Source organism: Rhopilema esculentum, chromosome 20 (assembly GCF_057945365.1).
Source record: "Rhopilema esculentum isolate cy_ngs chromosome 20, ASM5794536v1, whole genome shotgun sequence".
In the NCBI taxonomy this organism is placed as follows: Eukaryota; Metazoa; Cnidaria; class Scyphozoa; order Rhizostomeae; family Rhizostomatidae; genus Rhopilema; species Rhopilema esculentum.
Window position 1 is genome coordinate 15,167,775 of NC_142834.1, and position 27,767 is coordinate 15,195,541.

At 36.4% G+C, this 27,767-nt stretch overlaps 1 protein-coding gene across 2 annotated transcripts; it reads right to left on the reverse strand.

The window, feature by feature from the left end:
• Positions 1-1,723: 1,723 nt before the first annotated feature.
• LOC135687246 (SHC-transforming protein 1) lies at positions 1,724-27,644 on the reverse strand. Of its 2 annotated transcripts, XM_065203763.2 has the most exons (13): positions 27,226-27,644; positions 26,195-26,265; positions 25,853-25,913; positions 25,300-25,330; positions 24,506-24,645; positions 18,983-19,034; positions 17,153-17,279; positions 15,047-15,284; positions 13,523-13,898; positions 12,775-12,891; positions 4,902-5,248; positions 3,505-3,643; positions 1,724-2,628 (listed from the first exon to the last, which is right to left on the reverse strand). In XM_065203763.2, the coding sequence occupies exons 1-13, from the start codon at positions 27,355-27,357 to the stop codon at positions 2,618-2,620; spliced, it is 1,842 nt and encodes a 613-aa protein (XP_065059835.2). In that variant the 5' UTR covers positions 27,358-27,644; the 3' UTR covers positions 1,724-2,617. The 2 variants fall into 2 exon arrangements, with proteins under 2 accessions (XP_065059835.2, XP_065059834.2); XM_065203762.2 differs by having other exon boundaries at positions 1,724-3,643; positions 27,226-27,643.
• Positions 27,645-27,767: the final 123 nt, after the last annotated feature.

Sequence of the window (27,767 nt, forward strand, 5' to 3'; positions counted from 1 at the left end):
TTCATCTGTTTCTCCGTGGTAATTCTATTTTTCTTTTGTGAAGATTTTCTTATACTACCGAGTCTCCAGGTTTGTTCATTTTTATTTTGTTTATCAATTTGGCAATGACTAGCTTAAAATAAATTTTGATATTTCGTTGAATATCAATGCTCATATAAATTAGAATCTATTTTTTACAAAACCTTCAAAGCTTCCTTTTTCCTTTTCTTTTCTTTTCCCTTCCTTTAGTCTCTTTTTGTCTTTCAAATGTTCTGCAAGCTTCTTAACCTCCTTTCTTCATTTTTATTGTGTTTCATCCAGTTTGGTTACTTGTGTGTCACATACAATATCCTTCAATTTTGTTTCTAGCTAATTCATGTTCTTTTATACTAGATTCGTCAGTTTAGAAAATTTCAGAAGATGAAATTCTTTGAACTAATTGATTGTTATAAATCCATTAATTGGAGACAGTACGAATTAGCAGAAACATTGAAGCACTTTGCATCCGAAACTTTTTAGAGAAAAAACGTCGGTTAATGGCAGAAAGTAAGCAGAAAATTTATATCCAGGAGTTTGATCCAGGAGTGGAATGGGTCGAATGTGATGTAAGAGGAAGAAAGGTGTCTGATTGTTTGGTTTTAGTTTCTTACCAACCAGCGACCGCCAACCTTTCACCTAGTTGAAGAATCCAAGTAGACAGAAAACGAACACTTTCTGTCTACATAAGTCAGGATCCTTTGTTGTGATGTCAATAGATTCCAGAACTTGTAAATGGAAACACGACCTTGGTTGCCCAATAATTGTGAAATTGTTGTCATTAGAGGTTTTGGCAAACTCTGGATTTATGAAAAGATGTTTACAAATTGCCAGATTACAATTTTCTGGGCATTCTGGCTTTAGCACATTATTGATATGCAAGAATCTTATGTTCTTCCTATCATTGTATTGTAATATTGTTTTCTTCACAAAACAATTAGCAAGTAAACCCTACGTTTGCAAAAAGGCAAAAGAGCAACCAATAGGTGATTTTCTAAAACATCTGGAACAAAAAAATATTGGATATTTCAGTGCATTTGTGATCGAATATATGTAACTGCCTGGAAAACTTTCCCCAAGTTGCAGGATTCATAATTCGGATTGTGTTCTTAATGGATTTGATCAGATGTAAATTAAGTGATAATAAAGTGACGAAAAAAGCAGAGCTTAAGTATCATATAGGGTTTCTCGCTTTGTTGGCCCCAGGCATTGTTGGCAACCAGAACTTCGAATTCATGCCTATCAAATTCGCTCCTGAGAAATAAGTAGCCCAAATTGCCCAAAAACAAGGCTATTTAATTTTCAGCGAAACTGTTGTACAACAATTGATCACGAATTGGTAGCAAATTTAGTTTATTTCAGCTCAAAACAAACACAAGACCTCCGAGAGCCACCTTGGCCTTAGGGGTAAAATGAAAAACTGGATATTCACGAATCAAAAGTTTACAAATACGAACTTCTCTAAGTAGCAAAGGAAAAGGTTCGGTTTTCACTGAACGAGAGCGTTGACAAAATTAACCAAAAAAATCTTGCCTTTGAACAAATTCAACGTGCTGCAGAGTTTGTATTCGGGATAGAGTAAAAAGCTTTAAAATGGCTTTGAAAAAAGCAGACATTTGAGTAAACTAAAGCTTTTCGTCTGACACTCTTCAGAGATTGCAAAAAGCTTTATCATTACTGGACGCAAACGACAACAAATACTACTCAATTCATGAAAAACATACATACTTTTGTGATGATAATTTAACCGGGATTTGGTTTTTACAAGTGATAACATATCTATAGCAAAAATATTAAATCAGAAAAATTACAAGGAACGTCAAACTGAATACCTTAACCACTTTAAAACAACTGATTATCTGATACACTAAAGACATACTGAAAAGGCTTGAATTTGGTGGTAGGTTGGAGGGGGGGGGGGGGCTTCAATCGAAGCATTCCTCACACACAACCAAAGATGAATGTAGCACAAAGTTTGGTATCAACGGATGGGGGAGGGGGTGGTTGCTTGAAAGGTTTTTGAGGGAGGGTAAAAATCAGTAGGCAAAAAGGCCAAAATTATTTTTGTATTGTTTTAAGTACAGTTTTGAGTACTGTTGCTAGTGGTTCATCCCTTTTAAGATCAGGCAGTTCATTTTTCATTTAGGGGGGGGAAGGCATATTCTTGAATTAGTTCAAGTGAAATGTTCAGAAACTACTAACTAACAAACTCTCACGACCAGCTCAGTACTGACATATACATCTTGGTAAATAATTGACTAACACACATCGCAAAATGAAGGGAGCCAGAGTTGAAGCTTGTGTCAATCAAACAATAAAATGAGAGAGTTGGATGCCCTCAGTAAATGTTCGCCATTTCTATGTTGTTCGCACTGCTTGATGGTGTCAGATGTTCAAGATTCTAACTATCAAGCATAATACCAGTGACGTACTCAGTCTCAATTTCATTCTGAGGCTCGACCATTGCCGCCACAGTGGTCTTATATCTCTGAATCATCTCAACACTCAAAACTGCGCCGAAGATCCCGCTATCTAACAGGCATTTCTTCCTGATACATCAAAGACAGGTTTCCCAATAAAACTAAGGTAATCTTGATCACCATCATGAAACGTCTAGGGTTAGCAAAGCAAAATTATTTGATAAAATAAAAAAGATAGCTGGACAAGTGGTTTGTAACCATGCTAAAGTCTTCAACACCGTAAAAAACTGCATACATTATAACCTTCAGGTATTAAGAACTGAAGCCTGTTAATTTTATATTGTGCAGCCGATAAATATGGGCAGTTTCAGGCTGATGGAGAATAACAACAAATAGAAGTAGTTTTTAAAACAAAAAAATGTTTTGGACTCAAACCAAACTACAGGTAAATCTACGATCCTTTGATGACGAAATAGAATTTGAAAGGTGGAAGGCTTCATAAAAATTGGTTGCGGTGAAGATAGGAGCACAAGACAATATCTTTTATAACATAAAGGACTGCATTTTATAAGATTATAGTCTTTTGTTGTTGGCTACAGTGCTGGAATACTAATAAAGTATGAACCGGAACTCGCCGGGTGTAGCTAACTTCACACGGGTCCAGAGCGGGTAGTCCAAAAACCCCTACATGTTCCTACATGTAGTGCTTAACAATATAATTTGCCAATAAAGTTAAAAACAATCCACGCTTACAGGCTGAGATGAAATTATTTTCTACACGACTGTAAAACGCTGTAAAAGCATGCTACCCCCAATTCAGAATGAATTTATTTTCAACATAACCTTAAAAATCACAGTGAATTGATAATCAGTGGAAACGACCTCCTACAATCGAGAGATTGTGTGATTACGTCATGAAAGGTGGCTGCGCAGCAGTCCTTGGAAGAATAGCGCAGGCTGCATTGTTCAGTTTTGGTCTGAATCTAAAATATACACGTGAATAGAAGCTAAATAAATTCGATATAAGATGAAACTAGGCTACTTTGCTATATTTTAAATGAATTATTACCAACGTTTGTCTGACCCTTTCTTGCAACTGGAAACAAGATTTGCACTTCACTGCCCCCAGAAATAATTGGTATGCTATTACTTTTGTGGAAATTAATCAATTCCTCGACAGTTGCAAATTTTCTGTCTTTCGTTCGAACCTAAAAGAAAAAATTATGTGTTGAAACAAGGTGAAGAATTTTGGAACCATAAGATGATAGTAAAATGCATCTGCGTCAGACTTGGTTACCAATACTCGTCAACCTTACGAAATCTTACCTCTCTTCGTAAAACCTTCCAGTCGATAACCTTTATGATTTTTAGTTCTTACAATTTTGCATCTTTATCCAGCTATATTATTTAGGTATAATAGCATAAAAAATGAAAGAGGTTTCAAGGCTATTTGGAATTGTTCTCTATTGATTTTGACTTGATTGTTTTCTAGATTAATGCGGAAATAATGTAAGAAAAAGTTGTCAAACTGATGAAGAAAAAAGACACTGCCAGACAAGCCATGTCTAGCACACACACTTGATGAATGAGAAGAAATAACAACAGAAGAATATAAACAGCTTATGATAAATCCTTTTTTCAACATTCTTACATCCATTAAGCATCCAGCAGATTTGAAGGGGCATTGATTTTAAAAAGGACTAATTAATTTTTAAAGGGGGGTGGGGCAGCATAACCTCAAAATCACAGGCGAAGCAGATGTGAAATGTTTAGGGAAGTTAGTATGGGTTTTGCCTGAATATCAATTTTTATTGAGCTGGAACTGCCTGAATTGTTTCCAGAACGCAATATATCTTCCCTGATTAGTGGAATTTTCTGGCGAAAGAAAACTGATTACTGTAAAATAGCATGAATAGAATAGGGGAGAGGATGGAGTACTGAGGCATACCAGCAAAGATAGGATTAAGGAAAGACAACCATCAGTCCTATCTCATTATACAACCATGATCCATTTGAATAAGGCACACCTTTCATAAACAGGTACTGCACAGATGTCTGTCAAAGAGGCTGTCAGAGTATGAATGGTAATGAACAATTTAGAAGCTGGGTTTGGATAAGAGATTCTGCTGAAATCATGAAGTTTGTGTGAACTTTGAGAATGAGAATGACAAAATGAAGTGGAGAAGATGAAACAAACCATGGAAGGGAAATCAGGAAAATCCTGACTATAACAAATTATGAGTATGATAATGATAGACCGAGTCAGTCACAGCATAAACCTTGTACTGGAAATCAAATTTTTGGCCATTGGCTGAATGAAATGTCCTTTGTGCTCAAGGAGAATTGCAAACATTAAATTGTAAAAAAAAAATAATCTCAAATGCATATTTTGATTTGTTAGTTAAATTTTCTACTGATTAGAACAGCATTTGTAATAAATTAAAACTAAATAAAGTATTTATTTACCTGCCCATGGGGATCAACCAATAAAAGATGTCTATGCTGGGCATCTTTCATTCCTGAAAGAACATATTGACCTTTATTACTTGAACTTTCCCTGACAAGAAACTGTCCATCTTCCTCTATCAACATTTCTGAGTCTAGTCTGGAGATATTTCCATGGAACCAAGGCTTGTTGTCTAGCGGACCAACAAATGACTTGGGACGATTCCCATTGACATTCGTTGGGGTCTGGTAGTGCGTATTAGGTGGTTGGTATTCTGTGGCATTGGGGCGTTGGTACTCTGCTACCTCCTCAGGGGGGTGATAGTCCCCTGAATCTTCACTATCTTCCTTATCATGTTTAAGTGAAGCTAAAACATAAAAATGAAAAATAAATGGATTTATTACATACCTTCAATAAATACTTTGAAGCAAGAGGGAAGTTTGTAAATTTCCATTTCATGGAAATTGTCATACAAACTAGATCCATGGGTTATGTATGTATTAAATGATGTTAGAGGTTTATTTTACTTTTTAATACGTATTGAGGGTGTTGTTTTGAAGAGGTTTTACAAAGACATACATTTTTATACCTCACATTTAAGAAAATGCCATTACGTAATACCTCAAATGATTTTGGTTATGTTATCTCAACCAAATAGAAAAAACCGCAAAAATCTTAAAAACAGAAAAAATTGTGGTTCAAAGGTTTCAAGAAAGTAAAATTCCAGCTAACTAGGGAATGGCATTCTTAGGAAGAAAAGTAAAACTGTTTATTATGTAGGTGATCGTGACCAAGAACAAAACAATGGCAATAGGGTCATCTCAGTGGCACTTAAATGATACTGCTTGAAGCAAATAAGGAAACAAGGTGAGACAATATTAGAAGACTTATATCTCATAAAGGGGTGGGATGAATGATATGCTATGGGCCAACCTGTTTTTATTATCTCTCAAGACAAACTAGATCTAGTTTTGAAGTCAAAAGGGTATAAAGGGGGTGCCACTTCACTCCTCTTCTCTTTCTAGAAATAGTTTCTATTTCTTCTTTTCTTCATTTTGTATCTTTAAATTGTAGTTTATTTAGTTCTATACGTTGAATGTAAATTACCACAGGGTTGCTATGTATTCCCATGCTCCCTGTGGTATCGTCTGGTGAATTTGTGTATGTTTTGTAAAAATTTTATGCGAATATAAAAAAAATTCACTTTGGCTTTGACTGTAAAAAACTTACTTTGTTCTTGATAATTTAAAATAACCCTCTAGTAATGAACTTGAGCAGAATCTCTTACACTCTAAATTTTTTATAGGATTTTTCTTAAAGTTATGTGATCTTTATCAGTATGCTATCTGAAACATTCAGCTAATATTCTAAAGTGTTACAACATGGCCTAACCTTTTGAACAGAGGTTATCAAAAAGGCTTAATCCATTCCTTAATCTTATGAGAAAATTCCTTGATCAGCAAATTTCTGATGAGCCAAATTTTAAAAAGTATAACTTGAAACAAACCAGCAGTAGATAGATTTAGCTTTGTCTTAATGTTTTAAAAAATCAAGAACCCAAGAGAAGCAACTAAATATGCTTGAATATGTTAAATATTTGTTTGTATTGAAAAGCAACTCAAAGGGTTCCAAGCACAGGTACTATGGATTATTCTTTTAATTCCAACACAAAATATTGCTACTTAGTGAACTTAGGTTGAAAGCTAGCACTTTGCATAAAATCAAGTATGGGCAATCTATAATTTGTTGTGCTATAAACTGACTAGCTATACTAAGCTATCAGCAATGATCTACCCTTCCTCAGTTTAAAAATTTTCCTGGTGCTTGCTAAGCATTTGCATTCACATCTCTTGCTTGAAAATGTTTCTCTTAATGCAATCAAGGTGAAATCATAGGTGCATGTCATAATTAAAAAACTTCCTGAAAAAATCTGCATTTTGTATTTGTTTCTACCTAGCAGCCGAAGGTAGTTTTTAAGGACGCTGAGAAGCTTATGCTTATCGAGCAGTGTCCTGGTCCTTCCTCTTGATGTGACCACACCTTGTGATTCCTATGCCTGGAATTACATAGAGCTGGCGACTCTTCTCACTCTGGGTGAAAGTTTGGTCATGCCAGGGACACGAACCAGGGACCCAAGGTTTTAAGGGGGGTCCAAGGGGGCCATGGCCCCAGGCCCGGTGCTTATGATAGCAAAAAGGAGCACCAAAAAGGAAAAAAGATTGAAATTGTAAAGAACAAGGGGCCACGCAGATATTTTTGGCCCCAGGCCCCAGGTTGTCTAAATATTTAAAAACAATATGAAGTTACAAAAATTTATCAATTGTTGCATTAAATGGGAGCAGGTTGGGATGAGACAGATTGAATAGAATTGCATTTAATGTTGTATGTGTATCTAGCAAACAGCTTTCCCTAGAAGACCATCTTTTTAAAATTAAAATTCAGCAAATGAAATGAAAACCAATGGAAAATAAAAAAACTTGGTCTGTGCTCAAATCCTGTTAGCTTGGAATTTGGACTAATATGATAGCTGATATTTGATATTTATGTATGATTGATATTAAGTATTAAATATGGCGAGATGAATTTTACTTTAATCAGATCTTTTATTTTCTCTTATACACCAGAAAGCCTAAGTGTGAATTTCTTCAAGACTACGATACCTAAAATTACAAGAAACAAAATCAGATCCAAAGATGATGAAGAGGAAGTAGTCTGGCGCCGATTAAGATAGACTTATGGCCTAAATTAGAAACGTTCGAAAAACTTTGGTTCCAAGAAAGAGAGAGCAATTTCATACTCTATTGGCCTTACACTGGTAAACTAAAATCTTAAAGCGAAGGAACCCTTATAAATAAGTAGACTCTGTTGTCTGTATCAAGATAAAAAGAAGTTGCTTTGCAAGAAATATAACCTTTCTTCGTGAACAATCCTCCCATGTTTCTCAACTCTAGTTCTTCATGTCCTTGAGAAAAGGCGCATCACTTAATTTGCGATCGTCCAGCCTAGCTAAAGAGGGTCAGTTCCGTGTCAACAAGATATGAATGTGTGAGCTTATCTCTTTAATCTTTTCCCTTGCTTTCACAAAAGCGAAACTTCGATTACACACAAATCTATAAAAAGCAAAACTGACAACAGTTCCCTCCCCTATTGTTTCCGCATTACAACACAACAACAAAGGTCACGTGACATAACAAAGGATTGAATAAAATATTTTCGTTTCATTTTCGTACCTATTCACGGTGAGTCCATGGGGTAAAAAGATCACGGGGGCTAAACTCTTGACATGAAACAATTTTCAGTTTTTAAAATACAAAACTAATTTTTTTTATCTGATTAGAAAGCTTTTAGGCAAGTACATTTTAGCTAATTCGTTCATAACAATTAAAAAACGACACTCATTGGTACTTTCGATAAAAAGGGCGTAACCAGAAATACGTATCTATGACATAGCAATACAATTACCGTAAAGGCTCTATTAAGTCCCCCTCTCTTTTAAGCCCCCTCTCTATTAAAATAAAGTCCGAAGCAGGACGGAAAACGCTTGCCTTCCACGGTGCAAAGATATTCAATAAAATCCAAAAGGAACACATAACCTCAATTTTAAAGATCAAGACTTTCTGCAATGATTTTGATTTTTACTTTTTAACATTTTTCTTTAGACTTATCATTGCTTGTCTCATTTCGTCACATACATCAAACAATCTAAACTGTGCCCCGCCATTTCTCCCAAACATCTGTTATGGCCCTTCCACTGGTTCGACCAAAGGTGTAGTTGCTGAGGGCAGTGGAACTTCCACTGCACCCTATGAATTTCACGTCTCATTGAAATTCACAGAAGTTATGATTTTTGAGAAGACATTCTCTCGATCTTGAAATGATCACGATAAAAATTGTCACGCTTTTGCTTGTGAATCCTACAACTTCATGCATACCAGTTTTCAAAGCACTTAGCATTGATAAGTGCATTTAGACCAATTCTAACATTGCCTAGGAACTTCTTTTTGGCTTAAATCGATGTTGTAAATACCTTCGATGCAGTTTCTAGCCAACCCAAGAAGATGTTACAATCTGGGAAGTGAAGACAACACGAAAAACCTCGTTGAAAACCCTTTAAAATTAGCCAGACATTTGTTAATGTGTGAAATATGAACTTCATCCTACAAATCCGAGAAATGTGCCTTTCTAAAATTTCAGAATAATCTGCAAAAACAACAGGCCCTGAAAATTTGTGGTGTTAAATCCGTCTGATAAATGATTAAAATTAACAGATAAAAAGATATTGATATCCAATTGGCCTAGCTTGAGGCAAAATCCAATAAACATTTCATCTGAAAATAAACTCAGTTAATCTCAAGGTAAAATTTATGAGTATAGAAAATAGTCTGTTATGGAAAACTATTTTTAACATTTCCCCTTGAGGAAAACAGCTCTTTCATGTAAACACATTTGGTTTCCCGCGAGACTTTTATAATTGTTCACTGGTCATCTTTTAATCCCCAGGGACATAAAATTACCTGCCAAAATTTCGAAAAACAGCAGCCCAAAATAGGCCCTAATTATAGGCACAGTATGTATTAGAAAAGCAAACAGATACCGATATATCTCTGGTACTAACAAACATAAAAAGAAAATCAGACAAACAAAGTTTAGCTAAAGAAAACAAATATTTTACATTAAATGCATGGAGGCCAGAGATGAAAAAGAAGTTTGAAGAACAATTAGGTCAAACATGGTTTACTAAGCCCAGCATCTTTTACGTAAATATTTTCAATTAGGCCTTACAATTAGAGTTTTAAAAAGCGAATCTCGAAAGTCATTATTTCTTAACCGGGCGAATTTTGATTCAATTCTTTAAATATTGCAAATAATTCAATAAAGCTAAGGACGAATTTTCAATAGTAACTCCGGAAAGACAGTAAAATGAGTATGAGAATAAGAGGTCTCGTTTTCGGTTCTATCCTCTTTTTCAAATGGATTGCCGAGAGGTCCAAAACAGCAAACTATCTTGATTCAAAAACTTTCTGTTACTTAAGGTACTGACTAACTCAATTTGGCAGAGTCGTTTACCTGCACTGCTGAAGTGAGTTGCTTAAAGTCACGGCTAAATCGTAAAAACGCCCAAAATTATAATTTCATGTCCCTTAAGACAATCTAAATTTATCATTAAAATGTTGTAGAGATATAACCAACCCCTACCTAACAAAAAACGGGAAATTCAATCATAAAACCTTTTTTGGCACAGCCACTGCTTGCAACACAAATCCATCCCAAACCGTTAGCAAATTTCCAACAAGCTACATTCCTGGCTCTCTTTGCATTCCAACAAGCTACAATCCTGGCTCTCTTTGCATTCCAACAAGCTACATTCCTGGCTCTCTTTGCATTCCAACAAGCTACATTCCTGGTTTTCTTTGTATTCCAACAAGCTACATTCCTGGCTCTCTTTGCATTCCAACAAGCTACATTCCTGGCTCTCTTTGCATTCCAACAAGCTACATTCCTGGCTCGCTTTGCATTCCAACAAGCTACATTCCTGGCTCTCTTTGCATTCCAACAAGCTACATTCCTGGTTTTCTTTGTATTCCAACAAGCTACATTCCTGGCTCTCTTTGCATTCCAACAAGCTACATTCCTGGCTCTCTTTGCATTCCAACAAGCTACATTCCTGGTTTTCTTTGCATTCCAACAAGCTACATTCCTGGCTCTCTTTGCATTCCAACAAGCTACATTCCTGGCTCTCTTTGTATTCCAACAAGCTACATTCCTGGTTTTCTTTGTATTCCCACAAGCTACATTCCTGGTTTTCTTTGCATTCCAACAAGCTACATTCCTGGCTCTCTTTGCATTCCAACAAGCTACATTCCTGGTTTTCTTTGCATTCCAACAAGCTACATTCCTGGCTCTCTTTGCATTCCAACAAGCTACATTCCTGGCTCTCTTTGTATTCCAACAAGCTACATTCCTGGCTGTCTTTGCATTCCAACAAGCTACATTCCTGGTTTTCTTTGCATTCCAACAAGCTACATTCCTGGCTCTCTTTGCATTCCAACAAGCTACATTCCTGGCTCTCTTTGTATTCCAACAAGCTACATTCCTGGCTGTCTTTGCATTCCAACAAGCTACATTCCTGGCTCTCTTTGCATTCTCACAAGCTACATTCCTGGCTCGCTTTGCATTCCAACAAGCTACATTCCTGGTTTTCTTTGTATTCCCACAAGCTACATTCCTGGTTTTCTTTGTATTCCCACAAGCTACAATCCTGGCTCTCTTTGTATTCCAACAAGCTACATTTCTGGCTCTCTTTGCATTCCAACAAGCTATATTCCTGACTCTCTTTGCATTCCAACAAGCTACATTCCTGGCTCTCTTTGCATTCCGACAAGCTACAATCCTGGCTCTCTTTGCATTCCAACAAGCTACATTCCTGGCTCTCTTTGCATTCCAACAAGCTACATTCCTGGTTTTCTTTGCATTCCAACAAGCTACATTCCTGGTTTTCTTTGTATTCCCACAAGCTACAATCCTGGCTCTCTTTGTATCCCAACAAGCTACATTTCTGGCTCTCTTTGCATTCCAACAAGCTACATTCCTGACTCTCTTTGCATTCCAACAAGCTACATTCCTGGCTCTCTTTGTATTCCAACAAGCTACATTCCTGGTTTTCTTTGTATTCCCACAAGCTACATTCCTGGTTTTCTTTGTATTCCCACAAGCTACAATCCTGGCTCTCTTTGTATTCTAACAAGCTACATTTCTGGCTCTCTTTGCATTCCAACAAGCTATATTCCTGACTCTCTTTGCATTCCAACAAGCTACATTCCTGGCTCTCTTTGCATTCCCACAAGCTACAATCCTGGCTCTCTTTGCATTCCAACAAGCTACATTCCTGGCTCTCTTTGCATTCCAACAAGCCACATTCCTGGCTCTTTTTGCATTCCAACAAGCTACATTCCTGGCTCTCTTTGCATTCCAACAAGCTACATTCCTGGTTCTCTTTGCATTCCAACAAGTTACATTGTTGCAATAAATCGTACTTGAACATTATTTTGTAGGCCCAATTTTCTTTTCTTTAGTATGCATACATATTTCTCATTTTCGAAATATTTTACCAAAGATTCATTAAATACACTTGTAGTAACAATCCTGATAAAAAGTTGCGTTAAATCTTATTTAGATAAAATAAGAAAAATGCTGCAAAATTCTTTGCAAGCAGGTAAGAGTGTCCAAGTATCTTCTACTGCAAAATCTGCAACTTTAGACGGAATTGCTTTTCAAGCTCAACAATGAAAAACCAAAAACAAAGTATTACATGAATAAGAGTAGTCTAAAAAACTTTGTTTCTAGCTGCTCACTTAATTTAGCAATCACAATGTTTGTGTTAATTCCATTGTTGATAAATATCACGTTGGCTATTGAAATAAAAAAGACGATAGAGCTCAATCGTCGTTCCATCTAGCAGTTTTGGAATCTATCTACATAAGCACGAAAAAACCGCTATTGTGTAGACAGTAGGAGTTCGCTTTCACCTTAAGATTCCATTGCTAACATTCTCAATAAGCAAGTGGCACTGATTGGTCAACCTCAACAGTCATGTGCTCGCGTTTCTGATTGGCCTATTTCGATCCACAATTGGATATATATATTTCCTAGCGTAGAGTTTTCAATCTAAAGTTCTTACGTTCTAAACTGTGAAGAGCGTCAGACGAAAAGCTTAAGTATATTTAAGGATAGTTGCATTTTTGAAAGCCATGTTTAATTTTTGTACCACAAAAGGCGTATATATATATATATATATATATATATATATATATATATATGTTTGTCTGTGGATCTATTGCGAACTAAACAATCTAATAACCAATTAAAACGGCAAAAATGACAAAAGAACCTTACCATATTTGGCTGAAGCCTGTGTGACGCCAGTTGGTACCAAATACCCCGCTCCGTCGAACTGTTTTCCGTTCGCCACTCCTCCATCAGTGCTATCATCAAACTGCTCCCATTGATGGCCTAAAGGGAGAATCCATCAATCATACACACCAATCATACATACACCCGATTTGATAAATGACTGAAACTGTGCAAAGAAAGATGGCGTTCCTAAGGTTGAGGATCCGAAAGTAAAACGCTATTAATGATAAAAAACTTCAAAATAACTTGCTCTCAAAGCACTGTTATTTTAATTGCTTTTTTAGGAAGGTTTTAAAACTTTGGCTCCAAAGAATGAGCACGTTTCTGGATGTCAAATTGAGACAATTGAAATAGCTAAAATCATGCTGCATTGAAAACTGTATCAGACACGGAACAAACCCAAAATAAAAGTGCTTTTAGGGGTTCGGGGGCTAAGCCTTCCTCATACCAAAAAGTGACAAATCAATCTATTTGGCGAAGATTTTAAACACTTTCAAAATAGCACATTTTTCTGATATCTTTTAGCGGTAAACAATTTGCCACTTCGAAATGTGTTATTTTTCAAATGTTTAATTTTTGAGTTAATTACTAGTGAAACAGGGAAATTTCCAAAAACTCAAGCATCGAAAGGAGGGCATGTAGTCATGGCATTTCATATTTACAAACAAAGTTATTATCATGACTAAATGACCGACTGAAATAGAGAAATGAAAATAACACAATGAATTACTTTGAACTTTCGGCACGTCGTATTCCGCAGAATGGGTCGAGCTTCCTGGATTGCCACTGGGTAGTAGCTCTTTAGACCGCAACAGATCCTTTGGATTGTCATACGGCGACGAATAAGGTTTGGCGGCCATCAATTCCTTGGGGTTGTCGTATGGTGACGGGGCAGCATTTGGGATGCTTTGGTACTCAGGGGAATTATCGTTGAAATCAACAAGCATCTGATCCTTTGTTGACGGTGATGCCATCGGGTTGTCGTAGACGGCGGCGAAATCGTTGTTGCCTCCTTGAATTTGGTCGTAGTTCGCACCGGCGACGATGGGGATGCTAGTAGGACGACCCTTGCCTTTTTTATCGAAATGGAGCTGGTCGTAGTCAATCTAGAGAAGATCCAATTAATTGCAAGATGCAGCATTATAGGAACATTAAAATTGTGATTGAGTGTCATGACAAAGGAATTCTTCGAATGATGCCTTTGTTCTTCTATACATAATAAAATGTCAAAGTCACTTCGTTTGAGAGTTATACATTTTAGAAATAATAGGAATTGGCGTTAAAATGAATACTTGTTCTTACACACGAGTGTTCTCTTGGATGGGATGGCGTCACTTTTACAGATAATACTTAGCGATTCTTGTAAACTTTAAATTTACAAAAAAAGCAGGCATCGAAAGCATAACTCTGGGTTAGCCTTAAAATAACATCATGATACTTTATTAGCAATGACATATCGTATTATCGAACTGGATTCTTGCTATTATAGAATTATCATTTTCAAAGAACGAATGTGTGTAACTTGGTATTCAACAATATAGAGCACTGGGCTCGAAAATGTTTGCTGTTTTTCTCAGTGTCCTAGGCAACACATAAATGCCAATATCTTACACTGCATCCACTTAGCATCAAATGTAGAATTTTATTTTAAATACATATTATTTTAAAAGTTATTGTGCTGAAAGAAAAATGAGCTTGAATTTGAATTTGTGAAACAGCTCACGACGTTTTGAGCATTGCAATAAAAGTGCCTATAGGAAAGGAAAATATATTCCTATTGTTACATCCCCCAGAGTTAAGAGAAACAAGAAATTGCAATCAGTGGAACATTAAAGCATAACAACATCTCATTGTCCGGCCAATCTCAACATATAACATCGTTCCTTGTCTACACACTGTTTTGAATTTTCTTTTGACAATCTCCTTGTTTTTAAAACGAAGTTTCATGTCCAAAATGAGCCCCTTTCAAATTATTCGGGACTAAGACACCCGTTAGGATCTGAAAACTCCCACAACTCCCCCGTCTCCTCTGTCCCATTACAACCATGTCCCAGATGAAAACTGCTTGGATGATGGGGGGGGGGTGCTAGAAAAAAGCAAAGCAATAAAGTACCCTCTTTGATGTAACTCTCACATTGTCACTAAAACATTACCCGTTTTTCACTAGGGACATTGAGCGCATAACAAATTGGAGGGATAGAGAGGGACACTCGGACTATAAAACGTCGAAAATAAACAGAAACATTTTACTTACGGCATTGTTCTGATTTGAAAACGCCCCTCTTTCTAAAACACTGTAATCGTTCAAGTCTGCTTTTGAGCTCCTTGCCTCTGAACAGTTGAGCTCGGCGTATCCTGGTTTCTCCTCCTTTCCATGCAACTTCGAGTATCCAGCCCCGTCTTTCTCATTCTCACGCTTCAGAGAAGCATAGGGCTGGGCGGCACACGAAGGAGCTGGGTCCTCCTCCACAGGGAATATCGGCTGCGTGAACCTGGGGATAACAAAAACCGTTGGTCAACGAACGTGTAATAATAGCGGGGACAGGGGCGTCTAAAGAGGGGAGAAGGGTTGAGGGGTCTTTGAGCTAGTGCAAAAATTAAAATTATTTGTAAGTAGTCGATCTAGAAAGCGCAAAACCCGTTGTTAGAATGAAAAACAGGCTTTTTCAATGTTAGTAATGATTGGGTTTGCAAAGACTGGCAAGAATATCGGTATACATTTGCATGGTTTTGCAGAAAGCGATACAATTTTGCTACAGCCATCTCTTCTTCCCACAAGAACTCATGTGTCTGGCCCATCAATGTCAGAGATACCTTAGCTCAACACGATGAAACCTGACGATTAGCGACCAAGGGTGAGCGGACATTTCATTTCTAATTTTCAAATTCAAATATGCCTTATTAGACGAAAATAACGCGGTACAGATTAATGCGATCACAAATTAACGCGAAAGTGGGATTGGATTTCAAAATGTGTGGTATGCAACGCGAATCAACGAAATTCAAATATTCAAATGGTATTTAATTAACGCAAATCTTTAATGTTAGCAAAACTTTTTATATCAAAAGAACTTTGAATGCAGTACGGGAAAAAAATTACTTAAAAAATTCAAGTCAAGGTGAATTTGAGATTCGAATTAAGGTATCAGTCACGTGGGATGAGCTTGAAAAATTGGTTGAGTATCTCCTGACCGAAGAGTACCGTAAATCCTTGAATTGGCCCCTCTCGAAAAAGCCCCTTCTCGAAAAAGCCCTCCTCCCTCGAATAAGCCCCCACCCTAGAACTACAAATTGTCAATAAGCCCCCCTCCTCCTCGAATAAGCCCCTACCGCTACCGTAAATTCTCAAATTGGACCCCTCAATTTGATGATTTTCGCCATCTAAGGTTGTCTATGGCGTTTTATTGAATTACCACAGCAAATTTATACTCTTGGTAGTAATTAATTAAATCCTCATAAAGAAATTTCTACTAAAATTAACGAGGTATTTTAATAATGTCTTCTTAATGTCTACAATTATTTTATAAGCCCCCCCCCCCTCGCATAAACCTTCCTCGAATAAGCCTCCATCCAAAAATATCACAAATAAATAGGCCCCCAGGGGGCTAATTCTAATGTTATAAAAAGGATTTTCAGTTTCTCTTGTACCTTCACTAAAACTAGGAAAAAATGTTTTATATTTAATAGAACTTATAAAAAGAACACATTCCGGTTCTTCCGTTTTGGAAGCTTTTTATTACCCTCGTTTTTCCAGATAGAAAATATACTTCAGATATAATCGTAGAATCTGGCTATTTTCAGGAGTTTTGAAACGTTACATAAAAACGGACGTTTATTTGACGCTAGACATTTAATAACGAATGAGATATTTACGCGGGCATTGAATATACAGGGTATCAATTAACGCGAAATTTCTCAATTCGCGTTAATAAATATACCGCGTTATTTTCGTGCAATAAGGGAATTCATGTAAGGATAGCTCTTATGTTACTGTGTTGCAGAAAATAAACATTGAATTAGAAATATTGATCATCCGGATATAACTCAATTCGTATTGAGATTCAACGGTTGCATCTATCGTAGGAATAAATAACAATTCTGAAGTAGGTTCACGGCATTGTTGCCCCAAATTGCTATTTGGCCTGGCATTTTAAAGCAAATAAACTCTTGGTTCAGGGTTTATGAAATTTTTGCGTCAATAATATAAACAGAGGCCTGGGGATAAGTAAACTTTTGGTTGGTTTAACATATACAAAACATTTTTCCAGGAATTAAGTTTAAAAAAGCAATCTTCATTTTTAAAAAGGCCCCTCCCACACTTAGGCCCAAAAATACTTTAATTGACAAAACTCTTGTTCACCTTTCTGGCACCTCCGTTAATTTTGGTGGATTGTTGACTACCTCTTTGTATTTTGCTTCGAATGCCTGTCCAATGGTTTGGATGACTTCGAGTTTGATATCCGCCGAGCATTCGATGACGAAGCATGCTAAAAGTAGTAGAAAAAAGTCTATATTAAAAGTCACTTTATAAAAACAGTTATCGAAAAGACAGCTACCAAGGGCCATCAGGGGGGTGGTGGGGTGGGCGTCGGGGTAGGGTGCTACACCTCTGTTTTCATAAAGCTGGCTGGAAAATTTTTTAAATGGGTGATAAAATAGCTGTCACGGGCTAAGCAGAATTAAAATTTTATGAAAAAGCTGAAATTGATCACGCTTTTAAACCCGAACTCGAAATTTGACTCAAATATTTGACTGAAAGTAATTAGTTATATAATTATTTTTATAAAAATAATAACATTCTACATTTGAAATCATCTCAAGAAGACAGCTCAATTCTTGCTGTTCTCTATCTTCATCTCTAAAACGTTGTAGGAAATGAATATACTAGCACAATACGTTAATTGGGGTTCCGCAAACTTCTTCGTAAAGAAAACGCTTGTCAAAAAACTCATATGGCTAAAAAGTAAAAAAATCGACAAAATTCGAGCCTGGATATCATTTAAAATATTTCTTACATTTCACTATTTTCAAAATTTCACCAAAACTCATTCTTGTAAGAAGTTGTGTGAAAAATGTTTTCGTATTGTAGAGCGTGTAAGCTGCGTAAAAATGCTAGTATATTCATCCCGCGGGTCACTAATAATTGTATCTTAAGGCTGATTGTGTCCCGCGAGTCTTGAGTCTGACAAAACTGACCTATGTGTACGTCGGTAAACAGGGGCGTGGGCAGGGGTGCAACCCTAAAAAGGGCTGTGCTATAGAAACTTCTAGAAACAAAACCAATAACCACGCCTACAACCACACCCAATATATTTGCATTTGTATTAAAGATTCTCTGCTAGGTGTATGAAATCATTTGATCTCTTCATCAACTTAAAAATTTGATGGGAAATTGCTCATCCACGGGAAATCTATAGCATAATAAAGGATCGTGAATAGAGAATTCATCTAGCCAAACATTATGCTCACTTAAAGGGACTTCCCAAGATCTATCTGTTTTCAAAAGAGCACTGCCATGTAGCTATGTACACAATCATAATAAAAGTCAAAACATTTTTTCGAGTTTGAAACAACTGATGGCAAATTCAGGTGACTACGATTACTTCCATTAATGGGTCTATATATGAAGGAGGAAAAAGCCAGAAAGGACCTTCCAAGTTGGAAACATATTGTTCTTGAATATCTAAAACAGGCTTATAAAATATGAATCATTCTATCTATAACAAAATGTTCAGAGCTTGGAATAGAGAGCCTTGTGTGGTAGGGGAAGAGCAAGGAATTTTCCGAGTTTTATAACTGCGTTCATGAGACACCAGAGAATTTATGAGACACCAGGGAATTTATGAGACACCAGGGACTACTAAGGGATGTTATCGAAGCAGAGGAAGGAAGAGGATGACACTGTTCGATCATTGGCGTAAGAAAGAAAATGGCAGAACTGGAACATACGGAAAAATCAAGCGTAGAGCTGAAGATCGTGGTGGTTGGCGCATGTGGCGCTGAGCCTGCCTCGCGGCAGACAACCAAGAAGAAGAAGATAACTGAGTGGCTTTTTCTCATCTATTTCCACTACAAAAATATCCCACTGTTGTGGCAAATTTTCATGTCATGTCAGCATACCCCAGCCCCCACCCTACCCCCCCCCCAATAATATTTCCCACAGCAAAGTTTAGCATTGGTCAGAACATACCTCTCTCGAAGATATTGTCCTTTGAAATATATGAAACAAATGATGTATACTCCTGAAACAAATAGTAAAGAATAAATTAAAGCATAAAACTGTTTTTAAAATAGAAATATAAGACAATGTTAGTGGAACAAAAACCTAGTGAGATATGTCAAAGTTGACAAGAAAACAAACCGTCCCCTCTCCGGTAATTGGAGATATGAGATTAAGAGAGTCAAAGGCGTCAAAGAACTATATTTAGAAAGACTACAATTCTTTGCCTAAAACCACTGGATGCGTTCCGAAACAGGACCCGATGGAAAAAGAATTAATGATACTTGGGTTTTTTAAATAAGCCAAATCCAATTTTTCAGTAAACCAAAAACATTTTATTTCAGTTCATTTTTAGACATGAAAACAAAAAACGACATCCAAAAGAAGTTAGATTTAGAATTGACAAAATAAAAATCAAATAGAAAACTTTAATTATCTATTGCAGTAAAGGGTAATGAAATAATCCGCCGTGTTTTTGTGAAGTTTCACATTTCAACTTTTCACCTTGAATAACTTAAAAAGAACATGAAAGTTGTTGGGATTCCAACATACGACATTTGGACAAGGGGAAAAGTATACAACTTTAAAGAGGATGAACAAGGAGTATTTTTGAATCCAAATATAAAAGAAGTAGATGCTATTTGGTGTATAGAACAGGGATGTTCTAAGTTGAAACTCGGAGTAGCAACTTAGAACCGTCCTGTTCCATACACCAAATAGTGTGTACAGCTTTTCCTATATGGCATCGAATACTTTACGATCGACTGGAAAACGCAGTAACTTATAATAATAATAATAATAATCAATTTATTTAAAGTTGGCGCTACATAGCTATTTACAAAGAAATGAGCTAATCCAAGCCAACTGTTAAAACTACTACATCAACTAAATACATACGAGATTAAATACATAAAATTTTAAATACAAAATTATCCATTAAAAAACTATAAAAACCTGAGCTATTTAAAAGATAGAATTACAAAAAACCAAGCTGTGGCACGAACGTCCTACATAGTTTGCATGTACAGTCTGTGCCATTCCAGCTTTTAATTTCTTTCTTAAACTCATTAATAGATTGAGCATTCCTTATGTGCTGAGGTAAAGAGAGCCAAAGACGCTGCCCTCTATATTTGATAGTTTCGGTTCCATAAATGGTTGTTCTTACTCTTGGTGCCATAAATTCATTATTATTTCTCAAATTATAAACAGCATGACGCTCGCAGAAAATCTCCCTCATAAAAGGAGGGTTGATATTTCCCTTTGTTTTAAACATTTCAATCATAAGATTTCGCAGGTGTTTTACATGAATATTTACCGAGCCATCATTTTCTAGCAGAGTGTTGAAGCTAGAATCATAGTCTTTGTATGCAATTCTCAGAGCTCTTTCGTGTATTCTATTAATCTTACTATTCAAGTGCCTACTGTGGAACATCCAGACTAGTGGACAATATTCGAATTGGCTAATTACAAATGCTCTCATTAAGATTTTAAGTTTATTAGCGTCCATGTATCCAGATATGCGAGCGAGGGCGGTGAGTTTGCTACCAGCCTTCTTACATAACTTACTGATATGTGTCTCAAAACTGAGTTTTTTGTCTATCACAACACCTAGTAGCTTTTCCTCTTCCGAGTTTTCTATGATAGAATCTCCTACATTAACTTTAACCTGTTGATTAGAACTTTTGCCAAGAATAAGTAAATGACATTTGTTTGTATTCAACTTCATAAAGTTATCAGCGAACCATTGGATAGTTATACTTGAGTCATTCTCTAGCCTTGCAATTACATTATTGAGATTTTTATCGCACGCATATAGAGTTGTATCATCCGCGTAATTGCAGATATCCGTATCCATTAAGGAGAGAAGTAAGTCATTTATGTAGATGTTAAAGAAGAGGGGACCAAGAACTGATCCTTGCGGAACACCAAGGAGCAATTGTTTGTAGGTACTGAATGATCCATTAATCTTAACTCTCTGATGCCTATTTTCCAAGTAGCTGTTAACAAGACACAGTGCTTCATGGCTGAATCCGTAAGCATCTAGTTTTGCTATAAGGAGGTCATGTTTAATACAATCAAAGGCTTTCGAGAGATCCATAAGGATTGCGCCAACATTTTCTCCCCTGTCTAAGCTTGCTTTCCATTTTTCAAGCATTCGAGCTAATGCGTGCTGCACATTGTACCCTTTACGAAAACCACATAAAAGTGACGATAAATACGATTGCATATAATCAATAATCTGTTTATCCATAAGTCTCTCAAAAACCTTTGAAACAGTTGGTAGTACACTAACCGGTCTGTAATTTTTCTTATTGGTTTTCTCCTCCGATTTGTGGAGGGAAGTGACATCTGCTAGTTTTAATAGGTCGGGAAAGACACCATTTTGAATGCAGTTATTGAAAATAAGCTGCAACGATTCGGAATAAATGTCAGAGCTATTTTTCAGCACTCTCGCGGGTATATTTCCAAAGGTTGTTGCCTTTTTAGGATTAAGCCCCTCAATTTCAGAGTGCATCTGTTCCAAAGTAACCTCTTGGAATTTAAAGTAGCCTTTAATTCGAGCAAAATTGCGAATTTTCCTAATGCTAGGGTGTTTTGAATATTTCATTATAGCCTTTTCTATAGGATCTGATAAACCATCTGTACTTATGGTAACCTCCCTGTTCCCTGTCAGACCTAATGAGTCAGTTATCGATATAAAATAATCGTTCATGGCTTCTGCAACTTCCTTATCATTGGAAATCATCCTATTATTATCGATAAGGGTAATATTTGAGTTCGATCGACTTTTATCGGAAAGGACAGGTTTTACAGTTTTCCAAAATTTCTTGTTGTCTGTAATATCAGAAGTATTCAAATTTTTATAGAAATTTCTTTTTTCCGTTCTAAATAATTTGACACACAAATTACGCTGTCGACGAAACGCTTCCCAATGTTCAGCTGTGCGGCTTTTATTATATCTATTTTTCAACCTAGAGCGCAGCATAGTAGCTTTACGAAGAACTCGATTCATGAAGGGACCATCATTGGCCCTTGCGTATTTTTTCTTCATCGGTGCATGCTTATCAAGTACCTTCTCAAAGCAATTTTGAAAAGAACTGTAGTCTAAATCAGTTGTTTTAATGCTAGCCAACTCTTCCTTAAGTTCTCGTTTGAAAGTCTGCTCCGAAAATTTCTTATATTCTCTATAGTTAATAACAGTAGGTCCAGCCTTTTGGTACGTCGTTTTCAAAACTGTGACTATCATTTTGTGAAAGTCAGAGAGACCTGTCTCGGTAGTGGTGGTATGTTGGAAGCTCCTATATCTGTTGGTTAAGATTAGGTCAATACACCGTGGATTGTCAGCCTTGAAACAGGTTGGCTCCTTCACCAGATTTCTGAGGTCATAACTATTCATAAAAGTACGAATCTGTTGACCTGTCTCTACTGTATTAAAATCCCCAAGTAATAAAAATTTGTCATATTTTTCACTGTAATGATCAACTGCTTTGCCAAGATTTTCGAAAAAGTGTTCTTGTGATTGGGACGGTGGTCTGTAAACACTGAAAAGAGCCCACTTATTCCCCCTTAAATTGATTTCAAAACAAATACATTCAATGTCAAGATCAAATTTAAATGACTTTAACTGCTTCATTGTGATGTCACTTTTCACATAGACCAACAGACCGCCACCCTCACAATTTCTGTCAAGCCGTAGTGGATCAGCATAACCTTCAATATAGAATTGTCCCTTTGGGAATGAATCATCAATTTTTGTTTCGGCGACCATTAGAATGTCAAGATTCTGTGAAACTATCGCTTTTAGTGCATCAAATTTATTTCTAATGGAATTTATATTTAGATACCCGATAGTCATACGACCTATGTTCTTTAAACGCAGATTATGTAATGCTGATTTTGCATCACTGTCGTCGGTGGTGTCATGTAGGTCATGCGCAGTAGTTCCAGCAGTAACTGCTGGGGCGTTACAAATACTGGCGCTGGATAGATCAGGCTTCCCAGGTTCTATGCCGATGGGAAGCTCTTTGTATGGTTTTACCCCCTCGATTTCTAGTCAGTATCTTAGCCAAGGTCACATGACTGAGGACAAAGGCAAAAGAGCGAGCCAAGCTGGAGGCGCTAAGGAAACTTTCTGCGACCATGCCCTTCGAAATGAAAGGAAACGACTTGCTTGAAAAACACTTTCGAAACAAGCTTCGTCATTTTTCTATGTATGCATTCCAATTAACTCGGCTCTGTACAATACAGGGTAGAAGTGTCACTGGCATAGTGCAGATTAATGCTTTTCTCAGGCATCAATTTACTGGTGACCTGCTTTCCCCCTCCTCACTTTATTTTTGGTTACAGGAGAAACCGAGAAACCGAGAAACCGAGAAACCGAGAAACCGAGAAACCGAGAAACCGTGCTGTTTGCTCCTACAAAAAATGATAAAAATCTGTGCCCAATGATGTCATTTGTGTCCCCGTTTGACATTGGAATGACCCCATACAATAGTGCACACACAGCCAGTAAGCAGGCAAAAAGCAAGGTATGAAATAAAATTTGCAAAAACAAAAAATACATGCAAAATATGCACTGAAAACATGCGACCCGCATTTACTGACCGTGGTTGCAATTCTGCCAAACCACATCTTGAAAAACATCCAACAAATTTGTTTAATATGTAACAAACATCTCGTAAACATCCCGAATGGGCTGCAGCTAACACAATGGAAGCAAAAGCAACAAGCCCCGTTCACAATACGAAATTTAACCTGGCTCCTTTAACACAACGAGTGTCAACCGACTTTACCTATTGTCTAGATACAACGCAGATGTCGACCAGACCGGGTTGTCTATGGCATGCATGCATGCTTACACTGCTGTAAGTAAATATAAAATTGTAGGCGTTGGAGAAGTGAAATTTTTGCTAAGAATATTTGGGGGGACAAAATATATAAGTGCAGGATAAAATGGGGGCCTTGGGACAAATTCTCAAAAAGATTGTTTGCAGCCCACCCCTTGGAGGCCTTTTTACATTAACACCACTAATTTTTCCAATTATATCTCACAAAATGCAAGGGATATTTTGAAACCATATTTGCTTTATAACATATTTATGAGGCTGCTGCCTCTAAACAAGCCCCACCCCCTAGCCCCCATCCCTTGTTGCATTTCAGGCCAATGAAATTGAAGACAAAAATATGGTAACCTATTGGAAACCCTTCCAATTTAGGGCAGCAGTAAATTTGGGGGGAGGGGGGTTGAAGGGCTTTCGGCCTTTTGCTTATTTTCATTTCTCTCTGTTTTTTCATAAATCTCAATATTTCTAAGGTTATGACTTTTAAGAGGGGCTCTGGACCCAATATTAGCCCATTCCCACCTACCACTGCATGTTTCAAAAATGAAATTCATTCCTATAAAGATGTCAGCAATGGTCACATGATAAACTTCCATTTTAACAAAGTTAAATCAATCTCCAATGAAAAACCAGAAAGACTAAAAGCAAGTACCTTCTCTCCTCCACTTGCAAAAGAAATGTTCTCTATGTAATGGTCACATATAACCACTCCAGTTCGTTCAAGAACAATTTTTATGCTTGATTTTGAAATCGTGATCAACACACTCTCACCACGATAACCAGTAAACACATCTAGATTGAAAGAAATAGCAAAATGAAGTTCACAGTACATATTAAGCAGTGGTAGACACCTGGGGAGGCAATGGGAGGTAGTCGCCCCCCTAAATATTTTGGATGAAAATAGTCTTTTGTTCTAAAACAATGGGAAAATGTGACATCATCTTATCAAAACGATAGGCTTGCCCCCTCCCCCCCAACCCCCCCCCCAATATTTGACAGAGTGTACGCCTCTGATCTTAAGTGCCAACTGAAAAGCTCCACATCTGGCACTGATAATAAAATTTATGTATCTATCAACATGTTGTGGATTATAAAACTTGGGGTTCTCAAATTTGAGAAATAGGCAATAAAGCATTTCAAAGAATTTTTCAACATCTCCAGTCACAGGTACTCCAACACAGTCATATTGGGCGAGGGGCATTGAAAGTAGAAGAGGGCTGTTAAATGTGTGTTTTCAAATAAAATATTACAGCGGTTGAGGAAAGGGACATTAATGCCACAGGTTTGTAGGTCTGTCCTATTTTTATTTCAGTAAATTTCTTTTTTCATAAACTTTGTAGGTCAAGGTATGTTTGAATATGCTTGAGAGGGATTCTACTATTCAACTAGGTAATTAATTTTAAATTACTAACTTTCACATCAAAATATTAACTTAAGCTCACTAACCTCCAAATGCTTTTGATATGGTTTGTGGTATCTGCCATAAGATTAAATAAGATGAAATGAATTATTTTGATCAAAACTTAAGTGTTCTCGTGATTAAGAAAGAAAAAAACTTAATTTTGCCAAATGTGAACAAGTGTGCAACATGAAAGATCGCAAGCAGAGAGTCGGAAATGTAGAATTTGAATAAGAATGTGGCAAGAAAACTCACAAAAAAGTAATTGACCAATATTCCAGCATCATAGACATTCTTTGTGAATCATATCCTTTAATTCTTTATGAGTATGCCAAAGAACTTTGTTATCCCAAAAAATTACTACTTTCAAGCAAAAAAACTTCATCTTTCAATTGAATTTTCAGTGGAATCAGTCAAATTCAAGACATAATTACTTTTGAAATTTCTGGAACAAAACTAATTTTATAGTTGATTAACTGGATTTTTCTTGTAAAAATATAATTCACATCACTTGTATCATAAATGGATGCATAGAAAGTAACAACTTTAAGTTCTAATGGCAGTCAATCAAAATAAACATGCAATTAAAATAATTCTTACCTTGTGTTTCTTTTTGTACTTTACAAAACCAGCTTTATCACAACATCGTGCTGTAGCAATCCTTTAAAAACAATATCTTAGGATTAAAATTCAGAAATGATACAATTACAACTAATATTTTTACTGAAATAAATCAGTCATAAGTAGAATTAAAAGCACAATGATTGTTCAGTAGCCAAGAATTGCATAAATAGTAAACTGGATCCTTATAGATTTTCTTAGAATCCTGACTCTAGGTTTAAAATTCTCAATTATTGTCAGAGAAAACTTCTTACATGAAATTCTGATCAAACTCCTAATTCAAGTTAAGATGAGACTAATCTTCAAATATCAAAATATTACTTGATGATGCTGCTTCTGTCTTCCAATGAAACAGATTTGACTGATTGTAGAATCTTCACACAACCAACATACTAAAATCAACAATTTAATCAATATCAAAATTAAAAATATGTTTGTTATATATTGTTTTTATACTAAGACAAATAAAAATAGAGACGTTATTTACGAAAGATGTTTGTAAAGATGTAAAAATTTAAGTAACAAATTAGATCAAATGTAGCTTGTAATTTTGATTGGATGGTTTCAGTCATGCAGATTCTAAACAGGTTGTTTATTTAATAAAGCTTTGTAAGTTTAATAAAGCAGTTCCAGTGCCCACACCACAAATTTCAAAGTGGAGGGGCCAAGTGCTATTAATCCAACTTGAATTTAGTGATTCAAACAGAGCCTCTTTGTAAATATATTCGCTTTACAAAAAAGTGGAGGGCCCTGGCACGTGGGCCCTGTGTTCGAATTAATTTTGAGAATTTGAAGACAATCATCATTTGATCAAACGAATGATAAGATCATTCAAGATAAGATAATTCAAATCCAGCCAAATTCATTAAAACTATTGTAAGATGGTAGGGAGGGGCGCTCCGTCCTTAATAAGTTAACCTATTGACAAAGATGTATTAACAGAAATGCCCCTTAGAATAAACACCCTATACAATATTTTTGTTTCTATTTTGTTGCATACAATATTCACTATTTGTATTACAGTATCAATTTTCGATGACTTTTTCTTGATAAAAAATTTGTTTCATAAAATTATTCGAAAAAAACTGTCACAATGGAGCCTTTGATTTATTTTCCTGGCGATTGTGAATTAAGATCGAAACAATAAATTTAAAGCCCCTTGTGGAAATATTAAACATCCAAAATAAGTTTAAAATTCATTTTCTTAGTCAAACTTTGTTGAAATAAAGCCCACCGGCATAATTAAAATTATATGGTGAACAGAATTTCTACATTTTGCAAATCATTGATAATTTCATAAACTTTCTTGCAAAATGTATCCTCGCAATTTGAAAGAATTGGATGCAAATTACCAGGGCTTGATACGTGACACCTCTGGCGATTTCACCGTCCGTGTGACACCATCCATGTTTCGGTTTGTTCATGAAACTACCAGTGTTGGACCAATCAGCCTTTGCTGCGTCTGGAATTGACCTTTTCTTCATATTTTTCTTCTTTACCGTTGAACGATCAAAGAACTTGTCACCAAAACATAACACTTAGGCCAAAGATTCCACGTTGTCAGCGGTCAATTTGCTTCCGTTTTTCCTGTTCGTCCTTTGAGCAACAAAACATGTGTGATAAAATAGAGCAAAGAGTTTATGAACAGATGGTGTAGCTTCTGTATTAATTTCAGCACTGCGAATTCTCGGTAAATCTAAATGAACACCTACGCTTCAATGAGGAATCAAAATTAAACTTATTGTCGGGGGATGCCTGGGCGACTCTTTCCTGTTTTGTGGTCACGTGGTGTGAGGAATAGATGACGTCATGGTGCGAAGGGAGATGTTATAAAGAAGACGTTGTTTTCGAAATTACAAAGAAGACAATCGAAATAGCAGCTGTATTGAAAGTT

What these genes read in the sequence shown, in the direction of transcription:
- LOC135687246 (XM_065203762.2), bottom strand. Translation starts at nt 27,357, where the DNA reads ATGAAGAAAAGGTCAATTCCAGACGCAGCAAAGGCTGATTGGTCCAAC. An exon ending in GTGTCACGTATCAAGCCCTG is followed by an intron (nt 26,266 to 27,225) that starts GTAATTTGCATC and finishes TGTTGATTTTAG; the next exon opens with TATGTTGGTTGTGTGAAGAT. An exon ending in GACAGAAGCAGCATCATCAA is followed by an intron (nt 25,914 to 26,194) that starts GTAATATTTTGA and finishes TTGTTTTTAAAG; the next exon opens with GATTGCTACAGCACGATGTT.